The sequence below is a fragment of the Bubalus bubalis genome, chromosome 9 (assembly GCF_019923935.1).
Source record: "Bubalus bubalis isolate 160015118507 breed Murrah chromosome 9, NDDB_SH_1, whole genome shotgun sequence".
In the NCBI taxonomy this organism is placed as follows: Eukaryota; Metazoa; Chordata; class Mammalia; order Artiodactyla; family Bovidae; genus Bubalus; species Bubalus bubalis.
Window position 1 is genome coordinate 86,662,745 of NC_059165.1, and position 13,620 is coordinate 86,676,364.

The 13,620-nt window shown below is 33.9% G+C and overlaps 1 protein-coding gene across 1 annotated transcript in view; it reads left to right on the forward strand.

The window, feature by feature from the left end:
- The window catches only part of ADAMTS19 (ADAM metallopeptidase with thrombospondin type 1 motif 19), a 275,937-nt gene that overhangs the window by 169,856 nt on the left and 92,461 nt on the right, over positions 1 to 13,620 (forward strand). The window contains exons 11-13 of the mRNA XM_006060222.4: positions 5,203 to 5,304; positions 10,840 to 10,970; positions 11,897 to 12,069. Of these exons, the coding sequence (XP_006060284.3) occupies positions 5,203 to 5,304; positions 10,840 to 10,970; positions 11,897 to 12,069 (406 nt within the window). The remainder of the gene's footprint in view (positions 1 to 5,202; positions 5,305 to 10,839; positions 10,971 to 11,896; positions 12,070 to 13,620) is intronic.

Consider the following 13,620-nt stretch of genomic DNA (forward strand, 5'->3'; position numbering starts at 1 on the left):
CTCAACTTGTGCTGATTCCTTAAGCTCCCCTAAACAGCTGATCTGCCTTTGTTCTACATTCTTAAACTACCAGAAAATTGTTTTTTGCCATTATTCCACAGTTTATGTTTGTTAGCTATAGGAGGATTGGTCTTCTGGGAACTTATCCCACCATTCCAGAAGGGGAATATTTTTATCTTATATTTCTCATTCTTACAAGGAAAGTCTGGATCATTTTTCTTTCAAATATTTCAAACAATTCCTTCTCACTTTTTATTCTTTTCTTTGCATGCATGCTCATTTGTGTCCAACTCTACGTCTCCATGACTGACTCTTTGCAACTCCATGAACTGCAGCATGCCAGGCTCCTCTGTCCTTCACTATTTCCCAGAGTTTGCTCAAATTCATGTCCATTGAGTTGGTGATGCTATCTAACCATCTCATCATCTGCTTCCCCCTTCTTTTGCCTTCACCACCACCTGGGATTCATTAAGTATGTATTGACAGTTCTTCATTCTCTCTATTTCTCTCACTCCTTGATTTTCTTTAACACACCAAGATGTGTTCTAATGAGGGGTCCTTTGAAGCTTGCTGCTACATTTGTTGGCTATCCATAGACTATATTTTTCTTGACATCTGTTACTCTACTTCTACCACTAGCAGTCATGAAGCATATGGAGTGAAGGAAGTGAAGTAGACAAGATCAAATTTACTTAGCTGTCAGTGGTCAAATTATTTCTGCTAAGGGATAAAGTTTTTGAGATGTAAATGTGATAGATTTCTAGTATTTCTTACTATTAAAAATGTTTATAATAATGACTGAAGTCCAATTATTATTGTTTTATGTAGTAAATATTTATTTAGATTTATCATCATTTTTGTCAGGTTCACAAGAGCTTTTCAGCCCTTCCCTATGAGATCATATTCCTCTTGAAGTATAACATTTAGAAGTTCCTTTGGGGAAAATCTGTTGGTAGTAAACACTCAGTTTTTGTTTCCTTGAAGAGTCTTTATTTAACCTTCAGTCTTGAATAAAATTTTAGCTGAGTTCAGAAGTCTAGATTGACAGTTATGTTCTTCCTCTCTCTACTATGAATACATCACAAATACACTTTTTTTTTTAATGTTTGTCCCAAGATGCCATCTTCACTATTTTCCTAATCTTAAAAGGAAACTTTCAACATTTTATGGGTTTTTTTGGGGATGTTCATTGTAGATTTTTATAGATGTCCAGATGTCCATTAACTTTGAAGATGTTTCCTTCAGTGGCTAGTTTGCTAACTTTTTTTAACGAGTGGATGTTGAATTGTGTCACAAGCTGCATATCGAGAGATATAAAAATCATAGATTTTGAAGTTTTTATGTACTTGATTGTATTAACCAAATCTCTAATATTATAGTAGCCTTGTAGTCCAAGAAAAACCCAACACGATTGTGATGGTACATTACATTTTTTTCATGGATTGCTGGATTCAGTTTGTTAAAAAATGTGCAGCATGTTTCAATCTAAGTTCATAAATGAAGTAGACCACTATTTTCATTTTCTTTTCAAACTGCTGTCTGGTTTGGTCATCATGATGTGTGTTTAGAAATATTATCTCTTTTTCTGTTCTTTAGATAGTTTATATAAATTGAGAATTTAAGTGTTTAGATCAGCTGTATTCTTTATGGGAAGATTTTTAATAATCACTTTGGATTATTCTGTGGTTACACAGTAGTTTCAACTTTTCTATTTCTTCTTGGATCCATTTTACCAAGTTTTTAGTAAATTTTTAAAAAATATTTCTCCATTTCATATACATTGTAAAATTCTTTGGTGTAAAGTTGTTCACAGTGTCTCTTCCTATTTCTGTAAGCCTTTACATGATCAGTAGATGTCCCTTCATTTTTTTTATTCTTAATAGTATTTATTTTTGCCTTCTCTTTTTTGTTGATTAGTTTTAATATTGGAGAAGGCAATGGCACCCCACTCTGGTACTCCTGCCTGGAAAATCCCGTGGATGGAGGAGCCTGGAAGGCAGCAGTCCATGGGGTCGCTGAGGGTTGGACACAACTGAGCGACTTCACTTATTATTTTCCACAAAGAACTACATTTGAGCTTTTTCTTATTTTTTCTGAACCTTTGTATTCTATTTTTTGAATACCTCTCTTTCTCTTTCCCTTACTTTGTTCCTCTTTTTCATCTTTAATAATACCAAGGTGCTCTCTGATAGAAAAATTATTTTTGAAAATATAATCCCATACTGATTTACACTTACAGTCAGACATTACATTATTGAAATTGTAGTTTGGAAGATAGTTTATGGACAAACAAGGAGTTACATGTTCAAGATTTAATTGCTGCTTCCATGCATATACACTTAATATTTTTTTTATTTTAACATAAAATTTAGAGCATGTTAATGGATCTGTTTGCTATAAAAAAATGGGTACATGTTGTCTTTGAAGATAAATTTTATGATATCTATACATGGACAGTTAATCTTCCATTTAAATTATTCCATTGAAAAGATATAGTTTTTCATGTAAACTTTTTAAAAGCCTTCTTGAGATAAACATCCAACTTCATTTATGCTTTTAATGGTCATTTCTTATTATAGAGGAATAAAAAAAGAATGTTATATTATTTTTGTTAGTTTGCTAGGAGAAGCTGGATTACACATTTCTGTCCTGGATTCCTTTGCACAGCATTTTAAGTATTAAAGTTCTTAATCGACATATTAAGAGATTTCACTAAGTTGAAAGGAATATTTGACTCTGGCCTGTGAAACACACAGAGAGCATTTGCTTCTAACAAAATACACAACCCTTCTTAAGAAAGAGTTTGGTGTTACATAGCTCTAATATCACATATCTGAGGTTTTACACTTCTCAAGGTGAAAACAGTCCATCCCATTTCTTCCATATTTTATTTTTTTACTTTTGACAGTTTGGTTTGAAATCCTGAATCTGAGTTACCTTTCACAATGAGGTTATAATTTACTTACAGTAAGATCCCAGAACTATAGAACATAAAGAGGAAAGAGATCTCCTCTATGAGAGATTTATTCTACATGACTGTGCTTATCTTGAAAAGCTGCCAAGTTTGCTTTTATGCTCTCAGTGCCTCAAGTGGGAATCAATTAGAGTACCTGCTGTTTTGAATAGCAGATAATGGTTGAAGGTCAGAATTCAGACCACCAACAGTGTTCAACAAACAAGCATGATTTTAAAACTACAACATATGTATATCTGTGGCGGATTCATTTTGATATTTGGCAAAACTAATACAATATTTTAAAGTTTAAAAATAAAATTAAAAAAAAATAAAGTAGATAATCAACAAGAAAAAAAATAAATAAATAAAATAAAAAATAAAACTACAACATAAACAAGATTTGTTTTTTAGTTCAGTATGCATTGGTTAACTAACGAACTTGATTAAAATAATTCATGTTACAACTAAGCTTTATTGAAAATAAATAAAGCAAAATTCTTCTTTGGTGGAAAATTCATCATTTGACCCCATAATTATAAAATTTTATTAACAAGATTGTCTTGGAGGAAAAAGAAAACTTTTAGGAACTAAAATCCTCAGGTTAGATATCCACTAATTCAGATATAAATATGTCCACAAAAGTACATGATAAACAGTTAACCTCTCCGCTTATTTTCAAGAGTCAAAAATATTACAGAGAAGCTGTTTGATTTAGGCATTCTTTAAAATTAGTTCCTGGATAAATTTTTGATGAATGATATGTACAAACAATAGCTCATATATTAAACTAAATCATATTCTAAATATAATAAGTATTTGTATGAAATAGTTTTAGGCAGAAAAACTATCTGTCACAGCAGGTAAAATTGTGTAAATAAAATATATCACACTCCTGCCATAGAGTATTGAATTTTTAAGAGCTTAAAACAGTTCAGAAATCTAAATTTTTAAATAAAGAATAGGAAAATAATATTTGGATATTTGTAACAAATTCGGAATTGGAGATGTAACAGACCTGCTTGAAAATTTATTTTAAATATATCATCCCCAAAGTATTTAGTAGATTTGGGTCGTAAGTTAATTTTAACTTTGCAATGATTTTCAATCTGTTTTGAATACCACTGCCAGGGTAAACCTCCTAAAATAGCCTTTTTATCTTATCAACCTAGTTGTCAACTGCTGAGTGGCTTCTTTTTCCCTCCAAATATGGAGTCCCTAGTCCATCCTGGCGCTCAGGATCTGGCTTTTCTATCTTTAAAATCTTGTTCACTACTCCCTTCCCTTATGTACATCCTCTCATCTGACTGGTCTTCTCACCAGTCCAAAATCAAAGACTGTCTTTCACTTTGACACTTATTCTGTCCTTATCGACCTGCTTGCTTCTGCCCTTTTCTCCAAATATCTGGATAGGTAGTCACACAATCATCTTCAAGATAGATCACTCTAGTTGCTTTAAGTATGCCACGCGGATTTCATGTTTCTGTGTAATTTGTTAATAACATGCTTGTATCTCAGAAACATCATCCATCCTATAGACATAGAAGTCCTTAAGAATGTTGTGGTTGTGCCTTTTTATCTATCTCTCTGGGATGCCATAACTATAGAATTCTCTTCTTTCAGTGTTGCTGTGTTTATGCTATTTTATCCCAGTATTTTTTTTGGCCCTTCAACTTTTCCCTAGAAAAAGTTAAATGTATTCTGGATATCTAGGATGCATTCGTACTGTGGAAAATTGACTGACAACAGTTATGGGAAATGTGCCCACTGAGAATCCCTGTATCACATCAGGGGCCAAGGCGATGTAATGAAACAGTGAAGTACTAACACGGCAGGCGGCATACAGCAAAGCATACGTGAGGACAGACTTTAAGATAGGGACATTAAATTGAGACCGTAGGCACATTACTTTGATTCTTCTAGGTTGGTTCATATAATGTGGTATAAATAATGATTTTTAGCTTACAGTTTTCTGTTGAAGCTACTTAATCTTGCATAATCATATGTGTTTTTATTTTAAGAAACTTTAAAATAGTTAAATTTATGAAACATTTTATCTTTATATTAGTCTTCTCAGCACTATAAATAAGCCATAGACTATTTCAACTGTAAGTTTAATAAAGGTACTCAAAGGATATTTTCTTCAGATCATCTCTGATGTTCTATTAAAATTGCTCTCTCAAACCTTATAGACTTAACCTCAAAAATGTGATGCCTTCCCCTTATAGTTATTATACCCTTGTTTTCAGCATGTTATTTGCACAGGGTTGTGGTGCAAGGTGGAAGGGGAGAAAGAATGCAAAACCAAACTAGATCCACCAATGGATGGAACCGATTGTGACACTGGTAAGGTAAGTTATTGGTGGTGCTATCTGAAGTTTAAGATATTAAGTGAAACTTAAGAAGAAACTTACATTTCTCCTATAAGTATAACCAGTGAGACATTTTCTTCTGCCAGTTACAAAGGTATCTATCTATCTTAATACTAGTGTAGTACTTTTATTATATATAAAAATTTCAGCATTTTATGTTTTCAATTTTAGCACATGCCTGTTTTTTAAATATCAGCTGTATTTTTTATTGTTGATTAAAACGGTGTGGCGAATTGGATATATGTATTACTTTAACAAAAATTAAATATTTTTACTATTAAATATAAGTATTCACAAATTAATAAAAACAGTAAAATTTCTCAGGGCTAATTAATCCTTTAAAGTATTATCTTAGGAGAGCCACTGAGTGTAATTTTTCTTGTCATTTCAAGCATCATGAATAAAATATTCTAATTAACATTTGGGAGATTAGTAAACATTTGACTGTCTTAAGTTGTTAAATGTGTTTCATAAGGCTGTAGAAATTTATTAGTGTATATTTCCAGATCATTTCAATTGCTATACAAATTAATTTTCTTTTACAAATATGAAGGAATTAGATCCCATATAAACTTATAATTATAGCTAATGTAATCAAAATATAGTACACTAGTTTACATAATTTTCCATTTTTTATTCTATGAAGGGAAAGTAGAACAGCTATTACTTACTCATTAGATATAAGATCAGAAAACTTGCCTCTGAAGACTATGAATTTTCATTACATTTGAAACAAATCAACAACATAAAGATTACTTGGGGTGAATTACTTAGTGAAAAAAGTTATATAGCTAGTTTAAAAATGCATCCACGTGAAAAATGGACAGAAATGGAAATCTAGCAATTCCACTTCTAGAATTTTGTCCTAAATAAGTTCTTAACACATGTGCACAAATATAGGCATGTTTGCATGTACACACACATATACTTATATGAGGATGTCACCTGCTATGGTGAGAAATAAGAAAAAACAAAATGTTCATTGGAAGAGGAATGGTTCCAGTATAGCTGTTCACAGAATGAGGTAGTTATATCTGTATTAACTTGAAAACATCTACTAGACATGGTGATTACTATAGAGACATGTCAGAAAAATTCATACTTTATATGGTACCATTTGAGATTTAGGAAAAAAATAATTTGTGTACAAATGTGAGTATACACACAGAGTTTATATATTTTTAAACTCATAGAAAGTGGTTTGAACACATAAACTCCAAATTGTAATTAGTAGTTAACTCTTGGGAGGGAGTTGAAATTGATGGATGGAATAAAACAATTGACAGTAAGGGTGAATGCAACTTTTCTCCTGACATTTCTGGATTATTTGACATAAGCCTGTAGTCATTTATTACTTCTATGATTTCTTTAATGAGAAAAAGAAAAATGTACAAATTAAATCCCAAATAATAAAAAAGGACTAGAAATATTTTATCACCCAATACAATCAGTAAGAAAATGGTTCCTTGATAGAGAACTTCTGTGAAATATCAGTCAGTTGTTTACAGACTGCCAAATGTGTTTTCTGTGAGCTTATGCAGAGAGTCAGAATTTGGATTTGTTTTAAATTATACACAAAAGTGCAATAATGTGTGTATATTGGGCAAGCCTCATGGTATTATGCTGAGTAATTTATTGCTTGAGTCATAAAACTCTGCACCAGCAATAATTTTCGTCATCCCTGAAACACGAAAGCAGTAATAAACAGAGATAACCAAATATTCAGCCACACGTCTTCAAACATCACACAGTCCATTTGTCTTACTTAGTTCTTCATTAGCAATTTAAAATCTGTTCATTTTTATAATCTGGTGCCCTAAATATTTTTCTATTGTTTTTTTCTTCTGATATTTATGAGAATAAATTGCATTCTTGAGTTCTCTAAGATAAACTTATTCTTTCAGCAATCAAAATTGTAATTATTCATTAAAAATAAATGTTTCATTTCCCTATAATTGTGCTAATGATATTCTCAATGATTCTGTAATGTTTTGTACATTGAAATAACTAATGAACTTCTTGGTTCCTCAGGCCATGTGGGTTTCTTCAACTCTCCATCTGTTCCAGCTGTTGTAGGAGCCATCATGAAAATAGCTTCCAACACTCTGTAATTGAGGGCTATAGGGCTAAAATATTTGGATGCTTGCAACCTCATGCTGAACACTGCTAGCTCAGTACATGGCAATCTGAGAAACAAAGCTGAGAAATTTGTAATGTGTTACAGTCTAGTGATGTTAATTGAGCTGTATAAGTAGTTCACCTAAGAGTATATAATTAAGTCTGAGAAGGTTCCAACAAGAATTTTATGATTCATAGTGATTTTGGAGATAAGGATTTATCTACTATTTATACACAGCCTTTTCCAAATTAAAAGCAGCCTGTTTTCTTTCTCCTTTTCTCTTTATAATACTGGCATCTGTGTTTACATTTATATTAACAGAGGTCTGTGAGTTGATAAATGATTTGATTAAAATCAAGAAGTGTATGTTTTTTACTTGAAATATTTTCTAGGTATGAGAGGATGGAGAAGGAAAGCTAAATACCAAGTGACTAAAATATTAGACTGTTTTGAAGGATGCTGCATAATATATTTTAATTATTTACTTTCCCAAGTTCTTAAGTGACAAAATTATTATCATCATGCTTTATTGAAAAAATGAATGTTATAATATCCTTAGTCACAAATTTACATAAGGGGGCAGTTTATTGCCTTCTTTCTTCCTCTTATTTCATCTAACAATATATATATATACAAGAGGATTTAATTAGACAATAATATTTCCTTTGTCATTTTCAAGGACCTCTTCCAATTGGCTGTTTTCTTCAACTTTCTAGGCATATTCACATAGAAATTAGAGAGAATAGAAATATAGTCAAACTTTTTTAGGTCATGTACTGTTGCAGAAAGAATCTATATTATAAATTTCCTTAGCATTTTCATAGGTCATACTGAATTATTCAATATGAGAAATTTTGAGTTCTAAATCTTGTGTAATATATTTTTTAAAACTAAAAAATAGGAATGAAACAAAACATGCTACTAGAAAATTCATGAAAAGCATTAGGATCATTTTACATATAAACCCAATAGAATATATTATATAATAATTAAACAAAGCACTTAAAACTTTCCCCAGCGTTGAAACAAAGCTCCACCTAGAAGACACAAAAGCGGGTTTTCCATAGTTTCACCCAGAGTTGGTTATCTGAAGTTAATGGACTTTAACTATTATACTATGCTTTCTTTGAATTTCACCAATTCCAGGATGCAAATTTAGCTTGTATATCTGTTTCCATTTCTCTTCATCTCCCAGATGTGACTAGTTTAAATGACATGCAAGTCTAGATCTGGGTCTTTCCCGGAATGTTTTTAAGTTCACTGTGAACTCTAGCCCAGCCTTTCAATGCCAGCTTACCACTAAATGGGCAAAGAGCTGTGATACGCACTTGGGGGGTAAAAATAAATGCCCTTCATGTAGGTCAAATCTACTTGACCAATTGAAGTTTGGCAGGATTCACTTTGAGGTTTGTTTTTTTTTTTCCCCCATGAATGGCACAACATCATGAAATCCCTAAAACCAGTAAATTATTTCAAAGTTTTCACAAGGTTTGTTTTTTCCCCCTTTTACAATATTCAGGCTGAATCTTCCTACAAAAATCTCAGTTTATTTAATGTCAATCTTAGCATGTCATTATACTCTGAATTATTGAGGTTTTGTTTTGTTTCTTCCCAAACCTGGATGTAAAACTCTTTGAATCTGAAAGACATTGAATTTTGTTTTAATTTTATTGAAATATAGTTGATTTACAATGTTATCTTAGTTTCATGTATACAGTAAAGTGATTCAGTTATTACATATACATGTATATATTCTTTTTTAGATTCTGTTCCCCTTATAGGTCATTACAAAATACTGAGTAGAGTTCCTTAAATTTGACATTATTAGAGAAAATCTTCAGGAACTATTTATTACATAGAAAAGGACTAACTGGGCTCACACAAAACTTCGTAGCATAGTTTTATAAATTCTTCTAAAAACAAGATTTAAACACATATTTTCAAAATAAGTTTTAAAGAAACAGATCATTTAAAATCAGAATTGAATTTTGGTGAGATTTCTGGAAACTTACTGATAAAATTAATATAATGATATATAATTTGGTGTTATTAGTATTTTTATTTTGGTTAATCTTTATTAAATCGTCAGTATGGGCTATGCATTGTGCTTAGTTTCATTCAACCTCTGCTAAGTCTTTTAGCTATACATGATTTTCATTCACATTTTGAGATGGGAAAACTGAGGATCACAGAATTGGTATGATTTCTTCACAATCCCTTATAAATCATGTTGCCACTGGTACAGAAAATTGTTTAGAACTAGTATGAACATCTTGCTCAACCCTTGTCATTATACAATCACTTATCTAAATTTTTAAATCTTTACTTATTATTTCCAACATTTTTTTTTGTTCAGTTAATTTTTACCTTTAATATCTTTGCTGTGATCATGATAGATCTGATTTTCCAGGAATAAGGAGAAATTGTTGTGGCTCAGCTGGTAAAGGATCCGCCTGCAATGCAGGAGACCTGGCTTCCATCCCTGGGTTGGGAAGATCCCCTGGAGAAGGGAAAGGCTACCCACTCCAGAATTCTGGCCTGGAGGATCCATCATCTGAATAGTCCATGCGGTCACAAAGAGTTGAACATGACTGAGCAACATAAAAAACAAAAGAAATTATAATAATCTCTCCATCAAATTCTGGCAACTATTCCTCAGTGACCACCAAAAAAAAAAAAATTCTTTGGCTGCTTTTGTTTAAAATTAATGATAAAATAAATATAAAAAAGAAAATGAACATACTCTTTTCTCTTCTGTCATTGCTGTCTTTCTCATGATGGAAAATTAGGGGGGAAAAAAAAGCAATGTAAATGAAAGTGCTAAAAGTGAGTCATAAGCTTTGTTTCTAATTGCAAGGAGAGAGAGTACCCTGAAACACTGACATTTCAAATAAAAATGGGTGGATTTGCTAATGTCTGCTTCATTCTCGTCAAAGACATTTATATCTTACCTACCATTGATATCTTTACCTCCATTTATATTACCTACATTTATATCTTACCTACAAAATATGAACCTATTTTTCATTCTTCTTTATTAAATTATTGTTTTTCCTAGAGCATGTTAGTTTTTCTTCCCTGGCTGTACAATCCCCACTCCCCCATTCACCCTGTCTCTGTCACAAGCACTGAATTCTCAGGGCTATAATACAAATACCCGTGTCCTATTTTTATGACAAGACTGTGTGACCTGACATGAGAGCTGGGAGAACTGGACCAGTGAATTATTACTGTGACATTAAGCACGTGCCAACTAATTTTTGGTCTTTTTCAATTCCACACGTTTGGGGCTTTAGCTGACCTGATTTAATCGCAATTCCAGTGACTCGATAGGCCAGTGAATGATTTTCCATTGTGCCCTGATTTGTTCACCTAAGACATAACTTTTGGAATAGTGGTGTAAGGCTGGAGAGTGTACCAGCAGGACCGCAGCACCCGGACTTGCGGCTGGAGAGTGGAGCATGTGGAGTTCCTGTAGCCGAACCTGCAGTTCTGGGATCAGCAGTCGAGAGCGCAAGTGTCCTGGGTAAACGCAACATTCCTGGATTGGGGGAGGGCATTGTTTTCTTCAAGTGTGAAATAAAAAAGGTTTTACTGATAAACCATGTCAGGGACCAAAGACACTTCTTCAAACCCAGTCCACTTTGGAAGATGGAAAAGTCTCTCAAATTATTATGTATAAGAGCTCCCTTTGAAGAAGAAAATAAGACCAACCCTCCTAAGAGCAAATAGTTAAACACTACACAGGTTGTTTTCTTGAGAATAAATCAAATAAAAAACCGTATTGACCCAAGCAGAGAGACATGTTAGGAAAAGTACGTCACCGTTTAAAAGATCCGTGAGAGGAACCAGTAGCTGAGAGGACTTCAGAAACAGAGGGAATGAGGGCAGCATGAATGTCAGTACAAGCTAAGAATGATGAGAAAGGAAACCCTGCGAAGCATGTGTACAGACAAGGAGCATCCAAGATCAGCTTGTTTGGCTCCATCTTTCCTAGTGGTGATCCTAGGAAATGTGTGAGAGTCATTTCAGTTTTATGCTTTGACTTTGGTATGGGTTCAGTGGCCCAGTTCCTCAACAAATGATTTTTAAAAATGTGTGTGAAAACCTTAGAAGCATCTCATTGGAATTTCTTGGCTACACTCCTCAACGGGAGTGTATTTTGCCCCCAGCTTCTGTCCTTTACCCTTCTATATCATTTTCATAGCAAACGGACTTTTGTTTCTCCTATATTTTGGAAATTAAATGAATCAAATATTAGGAAAAAAATACACATTTTTAAATAAACATATGGATTTCCTACTGTTGCTAATCATTTAATCTGTCCACATTTTCAAAAGTAGATTTAATAGAAAGGATTATCCCTTATTAATACAATGCCTTTTGATTTTTTTTTAATGAGTAGTTAACATAAAATAAGATAAAATTGATTATTTGTACTATCTTTTCTAGGCTAGGTTCTGAAGCAAGGGATTGTAATGGTCCCAGAAAACAATACAGAATATGTGAGAATCCACCTTGTCCTGCAGGTTTGCCTGGATTCAGAGACTGGCAATGTCAGGCCTATAGTGTTAGAACTTCGTACCCAAAGCATGTACTTCAGTGGCACGCTGTCATGGATGAAGGTATGACCGACCAGATCACCACCGTCTTAATTAAGCGGAAGTCTAGGTTTGCAAAGTGCTTTACAATAATGGTAAATGTTGTTTTGTAGTTTATACTATAGGTATTTCAAAACTGCTTTTTCTGCCTTTATGACATGCCTCGGATGGCAAAGAATCTGCCTGCAACGTGGGAGGCCCACGTTCAATCCCTGGGTCGGGAAGATCCCCTGGAGGAGGGCATGGCAACCCACTCCAGTATTCTAGCCTAGAGAGTCCCATGGACAGAGGAGTCTGGTGGGTTACAGTCCATGGGGTCACAAAGAGTCACTAACACTTTCACTTTTGTGACATATAATAACCACAAGCACTAACTAAAAATATATTTTTTAAAGATGGAGGTATTAATATACACAATTTTAAAAGGGTGACAGTACAAAATGCTGGTCAGGATGAAGAGAAATGATCTCTCATGCATTGCTGGTAAGGTAAAATGGTGCAGCTGCTCTGAAAATTAGCTTGGCAGTGTCTCAAATAACAAAGCATGCACGTTAGAAAATGCAGTTGTGGTTATTTATTTCGGAGAAATAAAAATTTACAACCACAAGAAAATGCTGCAAATGAGTGCCCATAGCAGTTTATTTTCAATAGCCAGAAACTTGAAGCAATCAAAAAGTTTCTGAGTAGCTGCAGGATTAGCAAATGAAGGTTTATCCGTGCCGTAGGATGTTACGCAGCAGTCCAAGGAACATTCTGTTAACATATGCAGTGACCTGATGGATGTCAGAACGTTATGCAGAGTAGACAAGCCAATCTCAAAATGCCACATGCTGTATGATTCCTTTTTTATAACATTCTTGAAATCACAATAGTATAGAGATGGAGAACAAATCAGCCATTGCCAGGAGTTGGGGGTGGTGGTGGGAGAGGGGTCGAGGTTCCTGTAAAGGGGTAGCACAAGGTAGAACTCGTGCTCAGTTGCTCAGTCATGTCCCATTCTTTGTGACCCTATGGACTACTGTGTAGCCCACTAGGCTTCTCTGTCCATGGGTTTTCCCCAGGCAAGAATACTGGAGTGAGTTGCCATTTCCTTCTCTAGGGGATCTTCCCAACTCAGGGATCCAACCTGAGTCGCTAGCATCTCCTGCATTAGCAGATGGATTCTTTACCATTGAGCCACCTGGGAAGCCCCCAACTAGAGATCTTTATATAAAATGCAGATTGGTTCATATCACTTTCCCACCTTAAGCATTTCAGAGCCTTCCCATAACTGTTCAGGTAAAGACCAAATTACACATGACATGCTCAGCAAGACCTTCCTTTGTCTGATTCCTTCTCTTGTCTCCTGCCTCATCTAAGACCTCACTCACTTTCTCTTTGCGCTCCAAATACTGCCCTTGTTCCACTGCTTCAAACATAGCCTGCTTTCTTCCCCAACACATAACCTCTAAATGTACCGTTTCTTCAGTTGAGCGAAAATAGTAACAGTCTTCTAGTCTCACCATCTTTTTAATAAAAGTTAATTCTGTATTCACAGATGCTTTGACTACAAACTTTGGAGTCCTCCCTTTCCTT